This window comes from Carassius auratus, unplaced genomic scaffold, assembly GCF_003368295.1.
Source record: "Carassius auratus strain Wakin unplaced genomic scaffold, ASM336829v1 scaf_tig00028216, whole genome shotgun sequence".
NCBI lineage: Eukaryota > Metazoa > Chordata > Actinopteri > Cypriniformes > Cyprinidae > Carassius > Carassius auratus.
The window spans coordinates 8162-34108 of NW_020525669.1; the positions used below are offsets into that span (position 1 = coordinate 8162).

General features: G+C 34.9%; 2 protein-coding genes and 1 pseudogene across 4 annotated transcripts; 1 reads left to right on the top strand and 2 right to left on the bottom strand.

The window, feature by feature from the left end:
* Positions 1-2187: 2187 nt before the first annotated feature.
* Positions 2188-13817, bottom strand: spef1 (sperm flagellar 1). 3 transcript variants are annotated; one of them, XM_026251740.1, is made up of 7 exons: positions 13612-13817; positions 13264-13375; positions 10344-10494; positions 10180-10222; positions 4131-4185; positions 3918-4014; positions 2188-2734 (listed from the first exon to the last, which is right to left on the bottom strand). In XM_026251740.1, the coding sequence occupies exons 1-7, from the start codon at positions 13724-13726 to the stop codon at positions 2627-2629; spliced, it is 681 nt and encodes a 226-aa protein (XP_026107525.1). In that variant the 5' UTR covers positions 13727-13817; the 3' UTR covers positions 2188-2626. The 3 variants fall into 3 exon arrangements, with proteins under 3 accessions (XP_026107525.1, XP_026107526.1, XP_026107527.1); XM_026251741.1 differs by lacking the exon at positions 2188-2734 and adding an exon at positions 2743-3571; XM_026251742.1 differs by lacking the exon at positions 2188-2734 and adding an exon at positions 3528-3615.
* An 88-nt stretch (positions 13818-13905) lies between these two features.
* Positions 13906-21515, bottom strand: LOC113079478 (disintegrin and metalloproteinase domain-containing protein 8-like). The gene is made up of 25 exons (XM_026251738.1): positions 21358-21515; positions 21131-21243; positions 20962-21035; positions 20777-20855; positions 20612-20688; positions 20194-20377; positions 19721-19786; positions 19562-19630; positions 19285-19454; positions 19015-19096; positions 18745-18878; positions 18433-18610; positions 17680-17769; positions 17364-17559; positions 17057-17123; positions 16788-16956; positions 16584-16661; positions 16276-16360; positions 16058-16175; positions 15779-15962; positions 15633-15668; positions 15478-15534; positions 15080-15151; positions 14894-14962; positions 13906-14730 (listed from the first exon to the last, which is right to left on the bottom strand). The coding sequence occupies exons 1-25, from the start codon at positions 21407-21409 to the stop codon at positions 14686-14688; spliced, it is 2544 nt and encodes an 847-aa protein (XP_026107523.1). The 5' UTR covers positions 21410-21515; the 3' UTR covers positions 13906-14685.
* Positions 21516-22320: 805 nt separating this feature from the next.
* On the top strand, positions 22321-25627 carry LOC113079479 (zinc finger protein 511-like; annotated as a pseudogene).
* The last annotated feature ends 320 nt before the right edge of the window (positions 25628-25947 follow it).

Consider the following 25947-nt stretch of genomic DNA (forward strand, 5'->3'; position numbering starts at 1 on the left):
TTAGTCTGAACAGAAACAGATGTACTGGGATAGTAATCAAGGCTATCCCTTACATCTAAACTCTGGCAAACAAATATTTTTTCTTCACTGGAACTGTACCATCACATTTTTATGAATTTACTCTGTAGTGTCATGCATTAAGTTTTGTTTGTTTTTACTGTGTGCAAAACAAAACAACAATATTGTCATGCCATTTTAGACGTCTTTACTTGACGTGAGGATCTCAACCTTCCAAATGCTGATAAATTGCCATAATGAACACTTAGGTTGAATGTCTGTGCAGCTGAACCCCAAAAGCAGTGAAGTCTGAGGATTACAGGCCTACAGTACTATTATACAGTACTACAGTACCAAGGCTCTTAAAGGAATATTCTGCATTCACACATATTGTACATTACAATACTCACTGTTTCAATAGTATGGCTATATAGCAATAAGCAATAAGCATATTAGCATTATTTTAGTGCTACAAAAAAAAGTCCAATGAATGACTGAAAAAAGTCCAAAATGTCCAGTTGATTTAAACAACATAGGATCTTGAATAATATTTATGTATTTATGAATTAATTAGCTTTAATAAGATTACAAGCTTTGACTCTCCAAAAAAATTATACTTTCATTGCAAGTGCCTTACCACAACTTTGATTCTTGTTTATTTTTAATAAATGTTTGATAAAGTTATCAATATTCAATAATCAATCAGTTCCTTTTGAATGAGCTCAGTGTTTGAATATTCTGAACCCAGAATATTTCAAATTAAAAATAACTGGAAAAACATACAACCTAAAAACAAATAAAACATTTGAGGACCAGATTTCTTTGAAGTGTAAGCACTAAAACACTTGAAACTGAGAGTAGTGAAGTAAATGCTTTCATTTGAAGACTTTTGAACAATCATGGAACCCCTGCCCTTTCCAACCTGCCCGCATGAAGAAGAGTATCTGCAGGACTTTAGTTTACTTTTTCTCTGTTGGATTGGTCCTTTTGTAAATGGTCTTTAAAGTCAGACATTGTTATAGACCAGAGAGACAGTGGGAGTACCACACTCATTCTGTCTTTATGAGAAAAACTCCTGTTTCAGACATTCTCAATGTGCTTCATAATGTCGTCTTCATGCTGAAGGGCTCAGGCATGCTTTTGACTGTAATTCAGTCTGACTCAGAGAGCTTTAATGCAGCATTACCACCCAAAGATCCAACCCCCAAGTCTCTTTGCAAGAGTTCAGCTTGAGTCATCAGGGGGCTCTGAGAACTTTATGGACACATGTGAAATACTCCGCTTATCAGCTTCTTGTATTTATTTTCCATATGAAACATATCTATTTTTTAGGATATATATTCAGTCAATTATAAGAAATCATTCGTAATTCATAATCTCTTTCATGTAGACTGAAAGATTTTTCCGTTCTCAGCTTTGCTTCAGAACTGTTTACATTTGGTCTGAGGTTTCCTCATGGGGTTGATGTAAGCATAAACACATTTCTCATGAGAGACACAAAATGATTGCAAATACTGTTTCAAAAAGTCTTTGTGAACTCTTCTGGCAAAAAAAAATAAAAAATGAGAGAGGATGAGCTGCTGTGACCCTGCTGGAGCCAAATCTGCTATGTCGAAGGAAAACCCCAAATTACAGGCCTCCCCTCTGATGACTTTATGATAAAGAATAGCTTGAGGTGAAAATAGGGAGCTGTTTACGGCCACCCAGGAAAATATAGAGAATGTTACGTGTCAGTACCCTTGCACACACTGGATAGACACTTGGGGGGAAGTGAATCTATGACTGCTTGCACTGGCATGGGCAACTGCGGCGGGCTGACAAGCCTTCTTCAGTGGACCTTTCAGTGCCCTTTATACATCTTTTGAAAAGCTGGCTGAGCGAAAATGAAAAAAATCACTTGATAAATTGTGTCTAAAAATATATATATTGTGTCAGCAACACAATCTGACATGCATATGCAAGTTTACGACTTGACATCAACAATTTTGTCTGAATGAGTCAGTTTCGACGCTGACATCAGAATAAATTCCATTTAAATGCAAACTCTACTTTCAGTCTCACATCAACCACAAACATGGCAGATCACAATACTTTTCTTATGAAATCTTATTCTTATGACACCTAATAATGAAGTCAGATGACTTATGAACAATGTAGAATGCTCAGATATATAAAAAAAAATACAGTGAAGACTAATTTTTTTTTATTTTTTATTAAGTTCTAAGATAAAATAAAAATCTAAGTGATAACATATAATGTTCAATAATTCTACATGAAATGAAAACACTATCATAGTAATTGCATTTACTGTTCGGAGTAAACTAAACCATCCGCAGAAATGATGAAATGTCCCCAGGAATAAAGACTTTACTGCCAAAGTCAGGTGGGCTCCAGTGTAAGGAATAAACTGCTGTAGATGGTCTCAGCTGATATAATATATTATTGGCATCAGTGCTTCTATTCAGAGTGTCAACTATCACAGGTCAGAAAACAGGTGAGGAAAATTAGATGATTTCATATGGACAATAGACCAGCTCTCTGTAAGAGTTTATTAAGTTTCTTAAGTGCATATAGTATGTACTTCCTGAAATAAAATTCCTGATGATGACTCTGTATTTTAATAATGAGATCATGAGTTATGTGCCTTATATCGCTCTAAGTGCTTTGTCAAGTCCTCGATGCGTAGATCCTTAAGATGCACAAGATGCTCCAATCGGTCTACCTTAATCTGTAAAATCTGTAAAAGTAAAATATTTACTGTATGTGATATGTGATTTTCAACAGCGGTTTTAAGTTTATGGTATAATACATGCAAACCAAGGGCTTTACAGGGGCACAAAATAACAAAATAAAGTTTTCTGTCACAATCATCCTGTAGCATTTCCTTCCATAGAAACTTTGAGTACTATTTGATGCAGACCAGTTAAAATAGACCAGTTTCTGATTATCTTTTTCTTTGAATTGAAATGCAAACTGTTCAAATGATTAATCTTCAAGCATCTAAATATATTACTGGAACCTTAAAATTGTTTTACTGACCGTCAAGTGACAAATATCACAGCTGCTGAACTCACAGTGACTCATTTGACAACCTTGCAATTTTTTTAACCACATTTGCAAGAGTAACAGGAAACATGTCAGAGAATGTGACCCGCAACCCTTGACCATTTGCAGAAAGAAAAGCACAGGAAGACCAATTTCCTTTTGTGACACAAATGCATCTCTCTCTCACCAGCTGGCATTGTTTGCTAAAGGTTTTAAACACATTCACAATCACATTTTTAAAAAACATCTGCATTTTTTAAAGATCTCATGCTAAAGAAAAAAAAATTGGAATGAATTTATACAAATTTTTAGGCACATTACAGTCACAATTAAACAGAAGAATCAACAGAGCATTTGTTCTGTATTGTGATGTACATCCGAGTGTAACACATTATAAGAAAAAAAAGATGTAGGATGGGGACATGGTAGTATTGATTGTTGTTGATGTAGATTAATGCAAGCTTGCAGGAGATTTACTCTAAATGGACTAAATGATTGGAAATATCCGGCATTCATCCATGAGAGAAGGCTGTCGTTTCACAAAAAAGATTTGAGTGTTGATATTTTGTTTTACTACAAAAGAATTGTATTTTTGTATTATTACAAAATAATACAAAATAACATGCATTGAAGAATTGTTCACAATAAGATAAATAACAATGCATTTATAAAACAGAAGATTTAATTTCATGCCAACTTTAAAGGTGCAGTGTTTTGAAATTGTAAAAATAATGACTGAATACTGAATGACTGAAATGCAATGCAGAAAACATCAGATAGCAACGGTGCTTACACTTTATGGGAACTCAACCAATAAATTTGTCTCTGCATGTTAAATTGTTAAAGGAAAAAGAATTTTAGCATCAACACCTTACCTCAACAGTCTCCTGTAAAGCCAAAATGGCTTGCTCCTTTTCCTCCAAGAGCAAACGGACAGCTGGATCCACATTTGGTCCCAAGGCTACAGCAGGACTACACAAGATTTCCAAAAAGTCCATTAAAAATGTATATTTTTTTCCATAGGCCTACATAAAAGACTTCATGAACCTCAGAAAGTTCATTTCACATCACAATTAATCACTCTTTACCTTACATTGCCTATCTTCTTCACAGTGGCTGGATTGGTGTGAGTGGCCTCAATAACTAGAATCAGAAATATCAGAAAGTTGGGCAAACAGAGAAAGGGATTAAGAGATTAAAAAAATATATACTGTAATAATTTTCAAACAAATGGCTTTCACAGACAGGTAAACATGCTAATGTACAAATGTGTCTTAGGCGACAGCGACAGTGCATTCAGGATCCCTCCAGGCTAAGTTTGGGCACTGAGACTTTACCCTCACGATAACCTGAATCAATTTCCTCTAGCTAAGTGGTACTCCCCCATACTTTAAGATGTTTAAGCTCATGAGAATTGCTTAGCCAGGAAGGCTAAACTAATTAGACTCCATTTGAACCCATTAAACACAATAAGGTCAAAAAAGAGCATTGACGGCACCAGACTGTGACTACGGAGCGGGAGTGTTTTATTTGGCTCTGAGCTCTGAATCATCAACACCAGCTGTGCTTCACCTTATAAACATTCCATTAACACATAAAATAACAAGTTAAAATTGAACATCACCTATACAGGGAAAATAAAAGTAAAAAGCACAGGACTCCTGTTTCCTTAATAGAAATGCTCTGCACTTCGATAACATGATATATCAGAAACCATCTAGCCTCTCTGGTCTCATAATAGACTCAATAATCTACTGTTTGCTTGTGTTTTCTATGGGTGAAAAGGGCTTTTAGCCAAATTTGAGCCTGTTGGAAGTGATAAGGGCTATCTGGTGAATGAGTTGATGGACGCGAGACCTTTTCTATCATGAAAAGAGGGAGTTGGACCTGAAACCAAATGATGTCACAATTAAGATTTCATGATGGTGAGGTATGGGAAATGGAGAGTGAAGGTATGGGAAATGGAAAGAAATGACCTATCTGGACCCCTCCTATGTAATGTTAAGAGTGCTGAAAATCCAGTGCATTTTTTTTTTCCAAACACAGCTTTTGTAAGTCTATTTTAATATGCATAGAGAAAAACAGTTCAAGCTAAAATTTTAACAGAAGCACACAAAGTGGTGGTTGGCAGTAAAGAGGTCTTTTTCAGGAGATACCTTTATGCGCAAACATTGCAAGCAATGTCATAGCCTGATAAAGGCATCAAGGTAAAAAGTCAGCTGCCTTAGCTTTTGGATGAAGCCATTGATTTTTAATGTGCATTTTATTTTTTTGTCCAAACAATGAAATTTTGTGCGATCCATTGGGGGTTTGTTCATTGTATGGGCAAAAGCAGTTGAAACATTCTTCAAAATATCTTCTTTTGTATCCCCGAGAAGAAATAAAATCATATAGCATATAAAGTGAGTAAATGATGACAGGAATGTTGCTTTTGCGTGAACTAACCAGAAGGTCTGACACAAAACCTCAAATGACCATCAAAAGACCATCAAATGACCATCAGAACACACAAAGGAAACTCATCCTCTTTGTACATAAAAGGGCATCCTTTATACTTGCAACACTTAATTTGCTATTTTAGGTTACAGTAATTGAGGCAAGGGCAGTGTTTTCTGAGTACTGTGACAATCAGTCTATCTTTGACCACAGATCTCATGAATACTAAGCTTCCTTAAAATCTAATGGTGTCACATTTCCAAGTATTCAGATACAGCTGATGAGCTGACTAGGCAGTTTAATTATATTACCATTCTTACTAGCATTAACAAGAATCACCACAATTCATATGAGGAGACAGCCATCACAAATCTAGTTTATATCTTCACCCTTGACAGACAACAGTTGTTATGCTGTGGGAATTCTGCTACATGGCTACTATCTTCTTCTTCTGATTTCATTTGTGTGGGTAGTTATTGAGGCTAGCACTGTGAATCATTTTGAGTATGTAATAAAAGCTGTTCAAAATTAGATTCATTCATTTCCTTCCTGTGTAAAGATGATGTGTCAATTGTGTTTATGTTTTGTACCAGTAATGATGTAGATCTTTTTCTTTGTGTCTACTGTACATGTCAAAGGCTATGTTTACACTAGTGCATTTTTTGTTTTAAAACACATAACGTTTGCTAAAGTTATGCCTGTTGTTTACACTACTCCGGTGATTTCGACCCTCGAAAACTGAGACTTTCCAAAACGCTCCAGACCCCTTTTTAGTTTTGAAAACTCTGGGGTTGCATTTCAGTGTAAACAGACTAAAACTGAGAAATGTTGTAGTGGCTGCCAACATTCACTCTGCGTATCATTGATGATCATGTAAATAATAACATCATGCTCATTGTTGCATCTGCATGAATAGTCATGTGACATGAGTTTTTTCAGTTGTGTGGACTGAGATCATTTCTGAAACGCAGTGAAAACGCAAGTGTAGACGAGGATCATTTTCATTTTAAAATGACATTTTAAAAAGAAAACACACAAGCTGAAAGAGACGGTTTACCTCCCAAAAACTGTCATAATTTACTAACAATCAGAGTTATATAAAAAATGTCTTCCAAGCTTTCTAATGGTAGTGAATGGGTTTTGAGATTTTGAAGTCCAATAAAGTGCATTCATCTATTATAAAAAGTACTCCACATGGCTCCAGGGGATTAATAAAGGCCTTCTGAAGTGAATCGATGCATTTGTTTGAGAAAAATATCCAATATTTAGAACTTTAAAGGGGGGGGTGAAATGCTATTTCATGCATACTGAGTTTTTTCTGTTAAAGAGTTGGATTCCCATGCTAAACATGGACAAAGTTTCAAAAATTAAGTTGTACGTTTGAAGGAGTATTTTTGTTCCCAAAATACTCCTTCCGGTTTGTCACAAGTTTCGGAAAGTTTTTTTTCGAGTATGGCTCTGTGTGATGTTAGATGGAGCGGAATTTCCTTATATGGGTCCTAAGGGCACGTCTGCCGGAAGAGCGCGCGCTCCCGTATAGCAGAGCACTGAGAGCACAACAGACTTCACTGATCAGAGCGAGAGCGTCGCGAAATGTCACAAAAGGAGTGTGTTTTTGGTTGCCAGGGCAAGACAACCCTGCACAGATTACCAAAAAAAAAAAACAGCATTAACCCCTTTGCGTGCAAACATCGCTGACGGCCCCAGTTTATTATTGTTTCACTTTCACAGCACATTAAACATCACTGTCTTACTTCATCTGGACAAACTGTGCATCAATGGAAAGTTTAAAGACTCAAGATTCGATATTTGACAAATATTTTGATAAAACATTGTTGCAGTGACAGATATTTAGTGATTTATGTCAGGAGTGCAAAATAATAAATCCGTATTATGCCACATTTTGAATAGAAATTCACAACTCACTCATTTTCAGTCACGTCAAGAGCGGTTTATTTGTGTTCACATAGACTCACTGAACAGCGTCAATAAGGATTTATAGACAAAAGATGCATATCTGCGGAGATATATGGATATATTTACTGATGTTTACTTCATATTTCTTCAGACAGAATCGTCATTTCTATTCATTTTCCACGGATTTACGCGATCAGATGATAAATAGCCTCTCCCAGCGATCTGTGTATGTGTTTGCTGTGCCGGCAGCTCGTGCGGTGTGTGACTCAGACTCTGATTGGGTCTTTCAAACGTCAATCTAGAGTTTCATATCTGGACACCGCCCCATCGTGTCACATGCTTCCTGCACACTTCCTGGTAGTTATCTGGCCAAAACAACACTGAAACACCTCTGTACACACAAAATATCCGAATAATAAACCCGCGATTACGATAGTAAAGCTTGGTATGAGAATTTCTTGAGATCTGGGGCGTTTTTATAAAAAAAATCGAAAATGTACATCGGAAATGCTAACTTGTGCAGCGAGGAAAAAGGCTACAAATAACATATTTTTACAACAGTAAACGACCAAATTCCACCCCTGATCGCTAAAGGAAGTTATTATAAACACTCGATCGGGGTTTAAAGTGAGTTTTGAGTAAAAGTGTACTAATAATTTCATAAATTGTCAGATGTAGCTTGATGCTAACGTTAGCACCAATGCTACTAATAGCAGGTGCTTTTCTTCTTCACAATGCATTTTTGTCTCAATAATTCACGTAAGGTCGTAAGAAAATGTTTTGTTGTATTTTTATAGTAAGACTTTTGATAAATAAGGGCTAAATGCAAAGAGAGACTGAAGTGAGATTGCTGCTTTGTTGCTTTGTAAAGCCTGAAAAACCACAATCAAGGCTAATAAAGGTGGAATTAAAACAAAAGAATAATGATAAAAGAATAATGCGGATAATGTGTCATACTTGGCGGAGGTGTGAAAGAACCGTTTGGTGAGAACAATACAATCATGATTCGGGCAGTTTTCAACAGTGAAACATACACATGTTTACATGTGAGATCTTACAGAGATGACAAGGGCCATAAATCAATCTGATTAGCCTTCTCTAAAAACACACATGACATGGCCTTAGAAAATATTTCATAAAATTCACAGTTTTACAGATTCGATTATGAAATTTTTTATGAAGTCTTGGAAGACTTGTGGCCTTAGCTACACTGTGTTTTCAAACTCATTTCCTACATCAACATTTTTGTAAATACATTTAAAACATATGTTTTTAATATTTTTATTTTTGTTTTTATGTTTGAGCTTATATATCTCTATTATCATAACAGTCTGAGTGATTCTGATTCCTGAACAGTAAACTTTAAAGTGTCAGCTTTGTGAACATATGTTGAATATGTATCTAGTCAGAAAGAATCATGAGCAGAAACCTTTTTATTTTGGGTATGTAATTTCGGTCTCCATGCCAAAAAAGGGGGGTTACTAGTAAGGGGTTAAGGGACCAGTGGATGGAGTTTATTTTTACAGAGCATCAACGGAGTTGTGCAAGTGTTTGTGTTTGTTCCCTGCATTTCGAAGATGCTTGTTCTACAAACAAGGCCCAGTTTGACGTCGGATTTGCGTATCGTTTATTTCTTAAGGATGATGCAATCCCAAATTATTCCCAAAGGGTCACGATCGTGTGTTGGAACCGCAGGCGGTGAGTAAAACTGCTTCAAATATCTCTGCCTCCTTGTTAGTGTGTCCCCTCCCATGCCGAAGACCCGGGTTCGAGCCCCGCTCGGAGCGAGTCGTTGCTGCTGCTGCTTTCGTTCAGTTTCAGCCTCTGGATCTGATTCTGGATCATAAATAAACGGCTGAATCTGACTGTTAGCCATGGTTTGTTTTGGATGATGGGTTTTCCCTCACGGTAATGTCAGCTTCCAAACGCTCTCAACGCAAAAGCCTATTCGCGCTCATGATTCTTTAGCTCCGCCCACACGTCACGCCTCCAGCCGGTCATGTTTTTCTGGGAAAAATCGGTACAGACTATCTTTCTCTTATGAATATAATAAAACTAAAGACTTTTTGGAGTTATGAAGGATGCAGTACTACTCTATATGTACTCAAGATTAACAGGATATTGAGTGAAAATGATCATTTCACCCCCACTTTAAAAACCACAATTTCTAGCCTCCGCTAACTGTTGTAAACGCATACAAGTAAGAGGCATTCCAGCAGATAACATAGGCGTAGCATACGCTCCAGTGAGAATATCATAATCTCACGAGAACCAAGTTTTGTTCAAAGCAAAGGAAAACTAGTCTACTTTTGGGTTATATTGAAATCATCCGACATTTTTTCTTTACAAATCCTTATTTTGTACTTCTAATATGTGATCAGTGTTTTGTTTTGCTCTTTTACTGCGCTTCCGTGTTCACTTCTCACCAGAGTTTACGCCTACGTCATCACTGGAACACCACTCGCTCAACACTTTTTTAAATATAAATACGATTGTATTTGTGTGACAGAAGAAAGGAAAGTCATATACTCTTAGGATGGCTTGAGTGTGAGTAAATCATGGAGTTATTTTCATTTTTGGGTGAACTATCCCTTTAATAAACCTAGACTCAAAGCCAGAGTCAATGCGTCTTCTTCTCCAGCAGACCACAGCCCAGTGGGTCTTCACCAGGCTCTCCCCCAGCCGCTACTGGGTCATGGCCTCATTAAAGATGACCTTCATTGCCTTACTGTAGCTTATAAACAATGGGAAGCTAAATCCACATTTCTGTTTTACAGTATTTACCTGATCTGGGTTGTCCATTTATAGTACTGTAATATTCCAAGTCCTATAAAAAAGATTAAGTCAGGGTTAGACTACTGTTCATTTAACCATTGTAAAGAAAGAGGAAGTGGTATCACAAGAAAGATCCTGTAGCAATGCAAATGCAAATACACACACAGACCCACCTGAGTGCCATCTAATTGTTTTCCTGCTTGTTTTTCCTCTATCTTCTCTCTCAGAGAGCAAAGGACTAGTTCGATGCAGCCCGCTGTGCTGACTACAATTTTTTTCATCGTCTCCTCGGGTACATGGAAATTCAGCTTAGAGAAAACTTTTCTGAAATTAGAACATGAAGGAGTTGTTTGTTATCCAATTCTAGACAAACATAAAAGACAGGAATCTGATCTGAGTTACATAAAAAAAATGTCCTGGCTCTTCCAATCATTTTTTTTATTTTGGTGCAGCAACATAGACAACATCATTTATTTCAATTCAAGAAGTAGTTGCATTTTCTTACTGTTCAATTGTCTCTTTTAACATAATACAACAGTAAACTAAAACATATAAAAACAAACAAAATTACACGTACAAAAACCTAATAATAATAACAATAATAACAATAAAATAATAACAATAATAACAAAAGTTTTACAACTTGGGTGAGGGCAAATGTATAGTAAATGTTCCAAATATATGTTGAGGGTGTTAATTATGAGTTCTTAGTCCATGGTAGAGAATATGGAAGAAATCACTCTATAGTTTCCAATTTGTAATAGGGAAGAGTTACAGGGAAGATTACAATGACATTCTTAATTTAAAGAGTAATTTGCTCCATACCTCCACAAAGTCTGGTCATAACGGCCTTACATATTTCACCAACTTGGACCAGAATTTAATGAACATATTTTTCTGAAGACGGAGGGAAAAAGTGATTCTTTCCATAACATATATATCATTTACTATGTCCATCCACTCTCGTATTTGTGGGGGGTTCAGGAAGCAACCAACACCTTGTTAATGCTTTTTTTACCAGCAGATGTTAAAATGCCAAATAGATATTCATCCTGCCATCTTGCCTTTAAATACACATTTCCTAAAAACATTGTGGAAAAGTTCAAGGGAATGGTAGTGTTAAGAATGTTTTTGTAATGCTTTATGAAGCTCTGCCCAGAAAGGTTTTATCACTGGGCCCTCCCAGAATATGTGCCAGTGACTGGCTTCCTGAATCCCACACTGTCTCCAACGTTTGGTGTGTCCCCCTTCAATATGTGCTTTCTGTTTCGGGGTAATAAAAAATCGGACAAGCCACTTCCACTCGAACTCCTGCCATATACAGTACAGACCAAAAGTTTGGACACACCTTCCCATTCAAAGAGTTTTCTTTATTTTCATGACTATGAAAATTGTAGAGTCACACTGAAGGCATCAAGGGCTATTTGAGCAAGAAGGAGAGTGATGGGGTGCTGCGCCAGATGACCTGGCCTCCACAGTCACCGGACCTGAACCCAATCGAGATGGATTAGGGGTGAGCTGGACCGCAGACAGAAGGCAAAAGGGCCAACAAGTGCTAAGCACCTCTCTGGGAACTCCTTCAAGACTGTTGGAAGACCATTTCAGGTGACTACCTCTTGAAGCTCATCAAGAGAATGCCAAGAGTGTGCAAAGCAGTAATCAAAGCAAAAGGTGGCTATTATGAAGAACCTACAATATGACATATTTTCAGTTGTTTCACACTTTTTTTGTAATGTATATAATTCAATATATAATTCCACATGTGTTAATTCATAGTTTTGATGCCTTCAGTGTGAATCTACAATTTTCATAGTCATGAAAATAAAAAAAAACTCTTTGAATGAGAAGGTGTGTCCAAACTTTTGGTCTGTACTGTATGAGAATAAGTGCATTTCCAGGGGAATTTACACATCTCAAGCCACTCCTCCTTTGATATTGACAAATTACCTTCTTTTTCCCATTTTTCTCTAATATACTCCGTGGAATTATTTATTTTTGTTCTGAGGCCTTTATAAAATCTAGATATATCACCCTTATTTAAATCGTTCTGGTAGGCACCCATGAATATTCTAAATATTGGGTCATCTAAGTCCATTTAATTTTTTATATTATGTTCAAAATGATGACGTATTTGGAGGTATCTATAAAAATCTGATTTCTCAAGGCAATGTTCTTTCTTTAAGTTTTCTAAATCTTTTAGGTGTCCCTTTTCTGTAAGGGAATAGAATGTTGTTATTCCCTTTGAGATCCAACACTTGAATCTATGATCCATTCTATTAGGTTTGAATTCAGGATCATAAGCACACCATTGAATTATTTGTGGTTCAGTTTATATTCTTCTCTTATCATATAATTTTTTTTTTAAACTGGGCTTTAATCCATAGATTTTGCACCTTATCTATAAATCTTCCCAAGTAATTATGTGTTAATAGTGCCTGAATTGGGGGGTCATTTATTATTGAAAGTTCAATATCTTTCCACCTAGCATGATATTTTGTATTACATATGTTAATTAAAGGTTTACTTTGGGCTGAATGAAAATAGTTCCTAAAATGAGACAATGCCATACCACCTTCCTCTGTTGTGAGCTGTAATGTTTTAAATTTAATCCTGGGTTTTTTCCCTTGCCAAATATATCTGGAAATTATCTTATCCAATTCAGAACATTGTTTTGAAGAAATTTCTTGAAATAAATAAAGATAACGCGGAAGGATGTTCATCTTTACAGAATTAATTCTTTGACTAAGGCGGCTCTTTCAATCTTTATAATGGCAGTAAACAGGTGTCGAGATTTTGAAGCCCAATAAAGTGCATCCATCTATCTTAAAAAGCACTCCACACTTAATAGGAAAACTGCTGTCTATTCCCCCTCTAGCTCTACATATGATGCCCAGATATGCTGTCTCGGTAGGCAACTCACTTTTAGAACCAGCCAGTGTTAAAAGTTCAACTGGAGATCCCAGTGTTGTTGCTGAGGTGTCATGTCACATTCCTGCAATCCTCCAGGGAATGTGTCAAGCGACACTCAGGGGTCTGATAAGCAATGCGGTGTTTGTATTACTCTCTGCGTGGAGAACAAATAAATATACTTGCCTGTTCAGGGTGCTCCAGTTACTCAGCTTCTGTTGCGTGGAATGCGCGGCCGTGTAGTTGTGCAGATCCACCAGTTTAGGGAAGAAATGCTTCACTACTTCTGCGGCCATAACTGCTTATGGAAACCGTTCAAATACTCACTGACAATACTGAACTGAGTAAAATACTATATAGCTAATTAAATTGTTATAAGTAAAACAAGTATTCTTATTATATTCCTTTAATCTATTCTAAATATATTTATCTAGTCACATGCAGGGCAACACTTCTAAAAATGTCAACAAACATCATACATAGTTAATAAGCTAGGTTAGCGGGTTTAATTTGTTTTTTGAAGGAATGATATACCTCCATCGCTAAAATCTCTAGTAATATTCCGTTTGGGTCTGGAGAGCGGTATCTTGTCTATCCACGCGTAGAGGTCTTGCAAAGCTTCTTCGTTTAACTGTTTAAGCCCGTCCATGATTTTAATGAAGGTTCTGCGTGACTAAAACCCGCAACTAACGTTATCTCAGAGGTACAGGTATTAGTATGGTTGTTTGAATCGTTACTAGGCAACGAAAATACAGGACGCTGTAGAGGTCATGTCGTTACACGTGCGAAGGCGATTTCAAATGTTTGGAAACAAACCAAATAAACTGATTAAAAGAGTAATGTGAAAAACTTTATTATAGTACACAAATAAAAACATTCTCATATTTAAAGAGTAAAATCAGACCAGCTGAGATCATTGCACGTTTGGATTTTAAATATTAGCTGGGCAAAAAAACAGCGAATGTTCGCCTTTGTCTGAGTGCAAAAACCACAAGTATCACAAGAGGAAAAAAAACTTATAAATAAGGAAAAATGCGAACGTAAGCAAATCACTAAAGTAAGGACAGATTATGTTTCAGAAAGGGTATATGACACAAGACTTTACCCTCTTGTAATTTCATAGGGGAAATAACAAGGAATTCTACATAAAATAATGAAAAAATAAAGTCCCAATTACAAGATATAAAATTGCAAACACAGAACAGCTGCAGAAACAGGACTGAATGCACCATAATGCACTGGGGAAAAAAAAATATATATCAGAGACCCTTAGGCAGCAATGTGAAGGAGAAACTCTGTAGACTTGCATAGTGACACAATCTGAACTGACTGTAAACAGTGGCAAATCATTATTTTTAAATAGAAAGAAAAAGAAAGCCAAAATACAATAAAAGAGATTACAAATAAGACGTACCAACAGTGTAAAGCGATTTCGACAGTACACATTTTTCATTCCATTTTACCACTTCCCTAACTTCATTTTATTATTCAGAGAGATTTTACAAAGAACATCTATCTTCATTCAGCTCGTAAACTGAGGCCCATGTTTTGTATACCAAGGTCCTTCTGAAGCTCCCAATGATTCAGAGAAACTCATATTTTTCCAGATCATCTTGGCCTGACAGGAGGTTTCAGTGCAACTTTCTGGATTACCTACAGTGAACGTAAAAGAGCTTTTAAAATACTGACATTCATTTATACAGCTTGAATAAATAAATAAATCAGCATTAACAATCCAATTTTTCGGATTATTGAAGGTGCTTTTTATAGTTTAAATGTGAACTGCTAAATGAAAAGCAGAAAAACATTACAACACCTGAGGTGGAATGAATGCTGGCTGCATCCCAGTGGGTTTCACAGGAGGCACTGGAGGTGCTTTTGACTCCTATCAGAACAAAACAAAGAGCGGTTAATAGTATTGAACTCTCTTTGTGTCAGTAGGATGGGGAGCTATTTTTTAATTTAATTATTCAAACGTAAATGTTGAAAAATGGCCTCTTACAGGTTTATATGCCAGTGGTGGTAATGGTCTTGATGGAGGAAGAGGTTTCGTTGGTGGAGGTAGGGGTTTTACCTGAAACAAAGTTTTAGACATGACCTAATGCTCTTTAGTCTCACTGCATTTTCACATCATCTGTTTTATGTTACATCTGTAAAAAGCTTAAAGTCATTAAAAGTAACCAATATTACTGGATAATACTTAATTATCCAGTATGTACGCTAGTTCAGAAGTTTTGGGTGGGTACATTTTGTAGTCTCTTATACTTAACATAGGCTTCATTTATTTAATAAAAAATACAGCAAAAAACAGTAATATTATGAATATTATTAAAATGTAAAACAACTTAATGACCCCAAACTTTTGAATGGAAGTTAAAATTGAGACATTCCGGGCCTCACCTGAACAGGATGAATGTTTCTGGAAATACCAGGAGGTGGGATGGAAGGTTTCTCAAACTAATAAAATAAGGACATACATTTTCATTTTTATTAAAACAATTTTAGCCTAGAATATTTGTAAATAATTACATGCATTTGTAGAGAAGATAAACTACCTGTTCTGTCCTAGTTTGTAGTGCAGTCTTTGGAGGCTGTGCATAATAAGAAATAAGTGATAGAAAGATGATGAATTTCATCCTAAAATGGACTTTTTGTTAGCAAAAATTAAACTGGGCTTTCAAGGCTAAATGAAAGACTTTACCAATGGTGCTTGTCTAGAGGGCATAGCTCTAGAATAGAGAGGTTTGCAGGCCAGAGCAGTGGACGACTCCAGGAAAGTTGGTTGACTTATGCGTGGTTGTGTGCATCTGGGGCTGTTCTTTGCACTTCCTGGTTGGAATGCAGGGTTACACTGGCCTGAGGAAGTGTGGATGTCCTTCAAAGACCTTTTAGAACAGAATGTCCTTCATTAATAGAACAATAATTGAAATTATAACAGAAATTGATAGTTCATGATTGTCATTTGCATGACCGATCCTACCTTTTCTTTCTAAATTCTTTTATTTTGTTCTTGTGACAGACCAGTGCACCAATAATAATGATCAATCCAAGAACGACTACAGACACAGTCACACCAATTATGACAGATTCTTTTCTCACTGTAAAGGCACATGTGACATGGTACAGAATTAGATTTGTTCAGTCAATGATTGAATTTCATGGAGTAGTACAGATATGATAAGGATGTAATTGGTTTACTTTTTTGAAGCTCTGAGAATTTAACATCACAGTAGGGTGGTGCCCATCCTGGATCACAGTGACATTTCCTCTCGTGGTTACACACCTTTAAAATAGAAGTCAGAAATATGATTACATGTGTTTATGCTTTTATATGATCTGTCTCTAAGGCAAATTCAAAATGGATCTGAATGACTAAATGGAAATATTGAATGACTTTTACAGCATCACAGAATGACAAACACTGCATGCAATAATGCTTTTTTTAATAAAAAAAATAGAAACATAAAAGAAATGGGAAAATAGAAATAAAAAAATAAATCACACACCCCACGATTGTTGCATTTATCAGAGCAGTTCTCAGAGCCGTATATGCTAATGTTTTGACAAAGGTTGTTGTAACACACCTGTTGATTGAAAAAAAAATCAAATAATAATAATAGCATATATATAAATATATATATACTAACTAATTAACGGTTTCATACACATTGTATTTTGTGCAAGGAAATATACATTCATTATTCACTTGCCTTATTAATGCCACATTTGGTGCCTGCTGGAACCATCCCTAAGTCATCTGTGGGTGAGGTATCTACAGCCTTATTGCAGGTTCTTGACTGAATAGTTACAAAAGATTTTCTATTGGTTATGGGATATTCATTCCCACCATAACAGAATATTTTCCCACACATCATGTGCCTGTAGGATTCAGAATAATGTTGTGCCATTAGAAAATAATGTACAAAATAATACTATTTTTAGTCTTCAGCCATCAAAGAAAAGTTAAGTTAACACTTACTCAACACTCTTTGAGGTTCTGTCAATAACATTATATTGAAAGCAACTGTCAACATCCACTTCAGCATCTAAACATGTAAAAGATTGATTTTATATAAAATTATATATTATATAATATAAAATATTCATATATATATATATATATATATATATATATATTGTTATAATTTTCCTCAATTTCTATATGAAACTTTATTTTACAAAAAATATTAATAATAATAATTGAACAAAAAAAAACTGTAAGGCTTTGTGCTAAATTGTAAAAACATCAAAGAGCATCCAAAGAAATGGCTCAGTGAGAATAGTACCTGATCCCCACAACATCTTGCAGTGTTCCTTATGTGTTGGACATTGTCCATTATAACAGTAGCCCTGATTATAATTGCAAGGGAGTCCATTCATCTTATATTCATCTTCCGGACAGAAGGCTGACACTCCTGTACAGTACTCGTCCAAATCACAGTCATGAGCACTCTTTCTGCACAGGCTATTGGGCTGTTTCAGCTACAAGGGAGGATTAGCAAAACAGATTAAGGGAATAATCTACTTTTACATGTATTTACAGTCCAATAACAACTTTAATATTGTCTTCCTGTGGAGCCTGGTGGGAAGCTTTGTGGATACCTGGCAATTGTGGCAGCACTCTCCATGTGCACAATGGGCACCTTCTGTAAGTCGACAGGTGGTGGCATTGCAGCAGGGATTGTTACATTCCTAAAATAAAAATAAAAAATTATTGTGGTAAAAAAACAAAACAAAAAAAAAACATTTTTTTTTCCAGAATACACTAGCATTAAAAAGTTTGGGGGAAGTATTCTGGCATGCAACCAATGTTTTGTTTTTGAAAAACTATAATTAGGATCAGTAAGATTTTTTTTTTAAAGAAACTGATTGTTTTTTTCAGCAAGGAAACATTAAATTGATCAAAAGTGAAGAAACAATAAAGACATAACTTTCTATTCATCAAAGAATACTGAAAAACTTATCACATTTTCCAAAAAAAAAAAAAAATTTGATTGATTGATAATAATAAGAATTTTTTTTAGCAGTAAATCAGTATAGTAGAATGATTTCTCAAGGATCATTGAGAAACTATGAAAATTCATCTTTGCCATCAAAGGAATAAATTACATTTTATAACATAATAAAATAGAAAACTTATTTTAAATCGTAATTATGGTTATTTTAAATTGAAATATTTCGCAACAAATTATAATAATATTTCAGTATAGTATTGTTTTTATTGTATTCTTACAGACCCCAAAACTTTTAACGATAGTGGATAAATAGTCAAATACACAGGTCTATTCTCAGGTCTATTCATATATTAACTGACAAACCAAAATTGTGTTAATTTTATAAAACAACATGTCACACCTCAACAGTTCCACAGTCACACTCCTCGTCTTTTTCAACAAAAGCGTTTCCACAAACTGGGCCTCCATATATTTCACCATCATTTGGCATGTCTAGTAAACAGCTGGTGTCATATCTCTGCAAAAACGCTTTTAAGGATGATTGACTGCAAGTACTGAAGGAATCAGGGTAAACATACCTGTTGGAAAATATTATTTTTTTTAATTATGGTCTGTGAAAACAGTAAACCACAAAAAAACATTTCATAGCTGCCTATCTCTTGTGCCATTACATAAATGCATTCAAATCAAAAGTATTTTCAATTAGCCTCACCCAATGGTGTCGGACATAACACAGCCCTTGTCAGAGGAGCATCCACAGTTTGGATTATCATGTGACATACCCAGATTATGTCCCATTTCATGGGCAATGGTAGAAGCCAGTGCAATGGGATTTTTATTATGGTCCTTTGTAAAGAAGAAAACATCTTATGTCATTAACATTATGCACCACATCCAAAGCTTTCTTTCAAACATTCGGAAAGTACTATGCCGTTTCTTAATCTGTTCATTTACATATATAAACATATGCTCATAATTATACCTCATTCACAGCACCAGAGGATGGAGAGCACATAGCATACATTGTGGCCAACCCAACTGTAGATCCTTCAAAATCTACAGCACTGATTAAAAAGAGAGAGAGAATTTAAGGCATTAAAAATTTTTTTGTTGTTCAGTACTATTTAAAAAAATAAAAATAAACGTTTTAAAGCTTTCAGTAATACACTTTTTAAAGGGAAGTGTTTAGTTTGAGTTAAAATGTGGCATTCAAAGCACAGAAACTGATTAAGATGAGCAGTCAGTGACTCACGTGATAAAATGGGCATTGTCATGTTTCTTCCTCTTGAGCAGGCTATCCTGACGCCATTGTAAAAATCGTTCCAGAGTGAGATTTGGCATACTGTGGACATCAATCAAGTCTCTTTGAGACCAAACCTCGAGTCCAACCAACCTGACACGTATGTTTAATGGCCGGTAAAGCTGAACATGAGCAAAATAATATCTATAAACATTATTTTGAAAATCATATTGTAATCACCATGCATAACCTGTTAATTATTTAAGACCAGTTGAAAGTTGTATGATACCTTGTCCACGTGATTTGCAACCAACATCATTCTTTCTTGAATCTTTTTAAAACTTCCAAACTTGTTGTACTGAAGAAAAACGTGTAGATATATTTTAACAGTATAAACACAACACATCAGGATAAGATATTTTTTCCATTAAACCAAATTCATACATACCTCCGTATGATCAACAACCAAAACCATCTCAACAATCCGCTGTCCGTCTCTGGGGGCCTTGTTTTTCTGAAGATTATAAATTGAAGTAAAGATATTGTCATAAAGCTGTTAATGGTAAACACATCATAAAGAGGCTTTTGAGGTAAAAATTAAACATGCTGCATAATAATGAAATAGGTAGAAAGTAGAAATGTTGGAAACCAACTCTAAATATATGGTTAAATATATGACACTAAATATATGTCTCATATAATAAGCTTCAATTCAACAAGAGATTAAGAGATGTTACTTGCTTTAATATGTCATTAATTCACTGCAATGATTCTGCAGTATGGACATTGCTTTGACATAGTCACCTCAAACTACTTTTCACTGTAATATATCTCCTGTAAAGCTGCTTTGAAACAATATGTATTCTAAAAAGGACTATACAAATAAACATGAACTGAAATGAATCATTAGAATATCATTACCATATTTGTGCCTTTATACAGCCCACTAGACTTTGGAGCAAGGTTATAGACTGTGTCATTGATGTATCCAAAGGCCCCTTGCTTGGTCCTTAAATGCTCTTGCTTATAAATAGCATGGTCACCATCCAAAGACTCTTCTAGGGGCTCAATCAAGTAAACTTGATTTTTGACCCTCAGAAACCCTCTGAAGGATGAAGAAGATACAATATTTAAAAGATGGAGAAGTGGAGGAGGGAAAAGTGGAGGAAATATTTGCGGGCCATTTAGTAAACATTGGACACTATCCAAATAAACTTATTAAAGGCACAATCTAAAAACTAATTGAACTGAAATATATTTTAACTGTACACAAAGCAGACTCAGTGTGTATGTATATATATTCATTTAACATTCAATCATGCCTGTAAAATGTTCTTACTCCATTCCAGAGCAAAGTCCAACACTGACTGAAGAGTCTTCAAAATCATGGACGTGTCCCTGATAGTAGCAATGATCCTGAATTCAAGAATGGAATGTGCACAGTTAACTAGTATTATATTCATTCACATTCATAGAAATAAGCTATTTTACTGTTTAAACATACAATACTGTCTGAAGACTTTGTCTCTGAAATCCCATCCTCTGTATAATGTGAGAGGGTGTAATCTTTTCCTAAAAGCTCCCTGTTGAATAAATTTTTTTTTGGCTTGGTATGAATACAAGGCCTCCACATATTGTTTAGACTTAGAGCATAAATTGTTATGCATTTCTATATAGTCACATTCTCACCTATTTTTGTGCAAAGAAATTGTGAAGTTCCTCCCATCTACAGCCAAATCATATTCAAGTTGTTCAGGATATGTCTAAACGGGTGAAAGCAAGCACGCATGAATAAAAAGTCAAATGCAGCATCCCAAAAGATTACAATAATGTTTCGATTAACAAAACTAAACTGGACCTTCAGAGAAGTGGCGCTCCTCTTCGCTCGCTCGTTCAGTGCCTGAGGTCGGAGTCGGATCACATCATAGCGCATCACATGAGGCAAAGCTGGACTCGCTGCCTCAAGACTCTCTAAAGCAACAGTGAATAAACAAATCAGTATGTGTAATCAGTAAATTAAAATCACATCACCCACTGTGACATGATTCGCGTTGTAAAATGATTCTCATAATTCTTGGCGCTCACCCCATGTATAAACAAACGAAAGCAGTGAAATAAATAATCCAGTGTAACGCATGGTTCACTCGCTCCGGGACTCGTGGGCTTCTGTGGGAACTCGGCTACTTGAAAGTAAAGCTCCGCCTCGGTTATCCGGTATATTAGCATGAAGAGACCACGACCTCCTCATCCGGTAACAGCAACAAACCAGTCACTAACTGAGTCACATACAGCAGTAAATGTGTCAGGATTTTTTCGAGACACAAAAAATAAATAAACCTTTTGTATTGTATTTTTATAAGCGAGTTTTCTAGGCTATATACATCACAGAATGGTAGCTTGTAGTTTTTGTATCTTTTCAACTTTTCAACTGTAACCGAAGTGAATATGCTTGTGTAATTCTGTTCAAATTAATGCCTCAAAACCTCACAGAATCCACTGCTAGTAAGATAAGATGGGGAGAGATACACCCCTAAGTAGAATGTGCATTTACTTTTAAACTAACATATTAAGAAAGTTTAGCCTCTACAGGATGATGAGGCTGTGATATTAAGGGAAATTGTAAGGGTGTCTTAGAACAAAATGTAAAATTATTCATAGAGGCCCACAACCAGGGTAAGATGTCACCTTGCGTGGGGCAAGAAACCTGTGCTAAACCTTCGCAGAATGTATAAATTACTTTTGATATAATTCCATTTTATTTTATAGATAGATAACTTTTTAAGTGACATTAATATGAAATGCTAAATTAACTATTCTATTTAAATGGTGTTTTGACAATTTAGTTAAATAGTTAAATAACCAATAACAGAAACAATAAAAAAAAGAGTAAAAGAGATCATCTGAAGGCTAAATTTATTCTATGACTTGCATCTGAATATATATATATATATATATATATATATATATATATATATATATATATATATATATATATATATATATATATATATAAAAGATATATATTAAAAAATCTAATTTTAATTGAGCATGCCATATGGTGCATATCTTAACCCTATTTTTGTGCCACTTTCCAAACACAAATTATGTCATCTCCTGGAAGATGATGTCATTGAGGAACTAGGTTTTGTTCGTTATTACAAAACGGATATTACAAAAAATAAAAAATAAATATTAATAATAATATAATTTGAGGACACAGAAAAAAAATACATGAAAAGATTACCATTGAAAACAACATATACCAGATAAAATGCAGGCTTGTTTTAATATTTTGATTAGAAAAAAAAGGAAACTAAAAGAATCACTTGGAATATCAGTTATTAATGATGCATTAATATCGCCAAAGACACGAAGCACTAATAATGAAACAATAAAAAAAAAACAGTTGTTCACTTGATTGTGATTATCGCGTAAGAGAATATCATTTCAAATGTTAGTTTGTTGTCAGTAATATTTTAGCCAGTATATCAATATATTAATATTAATGTGTGACAAGATGGTTGGATGGATGAAAAGCATAACTGGAATATAATGACTCTGCTGACATCCTGTGGTTATATTCTGCAGGTGCAGTTTTGACAGTTTTGCTTTTAGTTTCTTAGACTTTTTTCTTCTTATTTACAGTGTAGCCACTGTCTTTTAGACTTATATAAAAGGCCATAAAACAAACATCTTTTTCATTAGATTATACTTTGTTTTGTACCAAAACTAAATAACACGTTTCTAATGCAATCGTGCTCCCTGCGTTCCCTCATCTGGCTTTAGTTTGAGGGCTTTTGTTTTGACACGGAATCGCAAACGGGTTATACATGGAGCATGTTGATAATGCTGCAGCCTGGTTTAAAACTATTGAGGTCTACGAAAGGTCTAATTGAAAATAGGGAATCCGAGTGGCATTATTTACAACAAATTGTTTTGGATTCAGATTAGATTTTAGTATTATTATTGAGTAATGTCACTGTAGGTCAAGTGCTGGAGAACCTAGACCAAATTTACTGATGACCTCACTTGGATGAGTGGTGAAAACATTTTGAGCAACATCCTCTTAATGTGCCTCTAATTTCTCAACCCTCTTCCCAGTATCTCTGAGGTCATGTCACACTGTTGGATGCAGGCAGTTATTTGACATGTTGGAAGGGTATGAATACAGCTACAATTCATTACATCTAAATGTGTGTTCCAACTGCAGGCGCTCATTTCCATTAAACCGACTGCTGAAGATGCACATCTTGGAGTGGCATGACTCCCTTTTCCAGATCATGGCGGAGAAACAATGCATGGTAATTAGTAATTGTAATAGATGTTATAGGAGTGCAGTGAGTAAAATTGGACATGTTGCTGTTACTGGTTGTAAGAGGTTGTGTGATCACTTTCAGTGGTATTTGTAGGACTATATGCATACTAGATTTAGTTTTATTTTACACAGTTTAATTAAGTTGTTAAGAATTGCAGTGTCAGTCCAGGCAGTCTTTCATGAATTATTTGGGTATTTGCTTGCCATATAGGAATAGCAGCTATAAAAACTATTGAACGATAGAACAAAAACAGTTTTTCATAGTGCATGCTAACCACTTATACATCTGATGTTTTTATATTACTTTCTCAGTGGAAATACTGCATAAACTATATTATACATTTGCACAAAAGTGTATACATCAAATTAAATGAGAGCAAAGATCTTTTTTTATGTAGCGAAATGCTGCCACCTACTGGTTTCAACGGAAAGTTGCGTCAAATGCAGTGCGTGTTTTGTAGTAGCTTGAAACATTGAAACACTGAATTTAATGGCATATAAATACCTGAAACAAAAAATTTATGAATATACATTTCCTCCTCCAAAAATACTCTGTTTAAACAAGCAAATATTTTTTTCAGCTTTGTTAATTTCTATATATTTATTTATTTATTTGTTTTTTGCTGATTGTGTCTTGTTAATATTGATTTTCAGTATGAGTTTTTTGTGTAAGGATGTGGACTGAGATTCAAAACAAGCAAAGAGAGGAAAGATCATCTTATCAGAACACATGGCTATCCTGCAGATTTCAGATCTGACAAAGCCAAAATGAGCAGAAGGTTTGATAGTCATTTTGATTATAGAATTTCTACTTTTTCTTTCATTATCTAGTAATTTCAATATTTCAGCTAAACAGCATTATATTATTACCTTTATTGCTATTTGATCACTAAAGTTTTTTTTTTTTTAATCATAATCTTATGCAAATCAATAGAAAACAAGAAAAAAAAACCCCAACAGAAGGATGCACATACAGGAGGTCTCTGAAACAACAACCATTCAACAAGAAAGTGAGTCAATGGACTTCTCCTTGACCCCAGAGTCAGAAAGCACAAAGACTGTAGAAACCGAAGCAATGCAGGCAGCTAATCTAAAGACACAATATTCATGTGGGTGGATTCATGGTCATAGATAGATTCATATAAATGTTTGATTAAGTTTCATATCTGATGACTCAATGATCAGAACTATGTGTTGATTATTATCTTTCCTCCAGAGTTACATCATCCATTTGCTTTGGTCAAGGCTCAGTCAGAGGAAGGAAGAAGTAGGCCAAAGTTTTTATCGAATGCAAACAATTTATGACGTTAAACATTTGTCTCAGCAGAGCAGGATTTTTGTAATAAATTAATAAAACTTATGATAGCAATCTTTAAAAAGATGTATTCTATATGGTTGAGATTAATAATCAGATGTAAAACTGTTCACTTGGTTGTGGCGAGAAGTTTGAAAGTCTAATGTCAAGGAAAATATATTAAAATATATTCAATATTTAACTCTTTAAATATGTATTACATGTTCCAATAAATGTAAGCTTTTCGATATCTAAAGTGACTTTCAACTAATGCCACAAACATCTCGCTGGATGTTCCATACACAAATCCATGTAATGATGGCGTGTGAAACTCACGAAAGAACTAATAGTAAAAAAAAAAACGAAGACGCGTTGCAACTGTGTTCTTCAGTCGGTTTCACGGAAATTTGAATTTTATAACACTAATTAGGCTACCGTGGTTACCTGAAGGGCTAATACCTGGAATGTACTTCAGGATCATGTATTTTTATTTTGGTATTGAATGTTCAACGTAAAAACGTCTAACCTTTTTATATTAATTATGTTTTATTTTGATTCTTATTGTAATATTTTTATTTCTTAATAGTTTATTTATAATTACTAGCATCTTCGCGTTTCTAGGAAATTATTGTTACCTTTCAGCGAATTTAATAGCTATATGCTAGCCTATGGAACAGTTGTTACAAATCTCATAAGCGAGTTGCATAGCGCATTGATTTTTATTTTTCTTCACATTTTGGTTCAAGTAAGATATCAAATAAGCCTAGAAAAAAAGTCTAGGGGATTATTTAATTAAAACTTTGTATTTTTTGAATTTATAAATAACGACATTGTACACGTCAGTCTCCATGAGATTTATTTTTTTATGAAAAGTTTATTTTTCTAATTTGTATATACATATAAATATACAATAATTTACAGAAGATAAATGTAAACACAGTGCATAAATATCAGCAATCCAATTTGTAATTTATTCAAAAAAGGGAATGCCAAAATCTGTAATATAGGCCCTGTATTTACAATAATACAAATCTAGACATTAATCTTTCAAACTAGGCATACATGT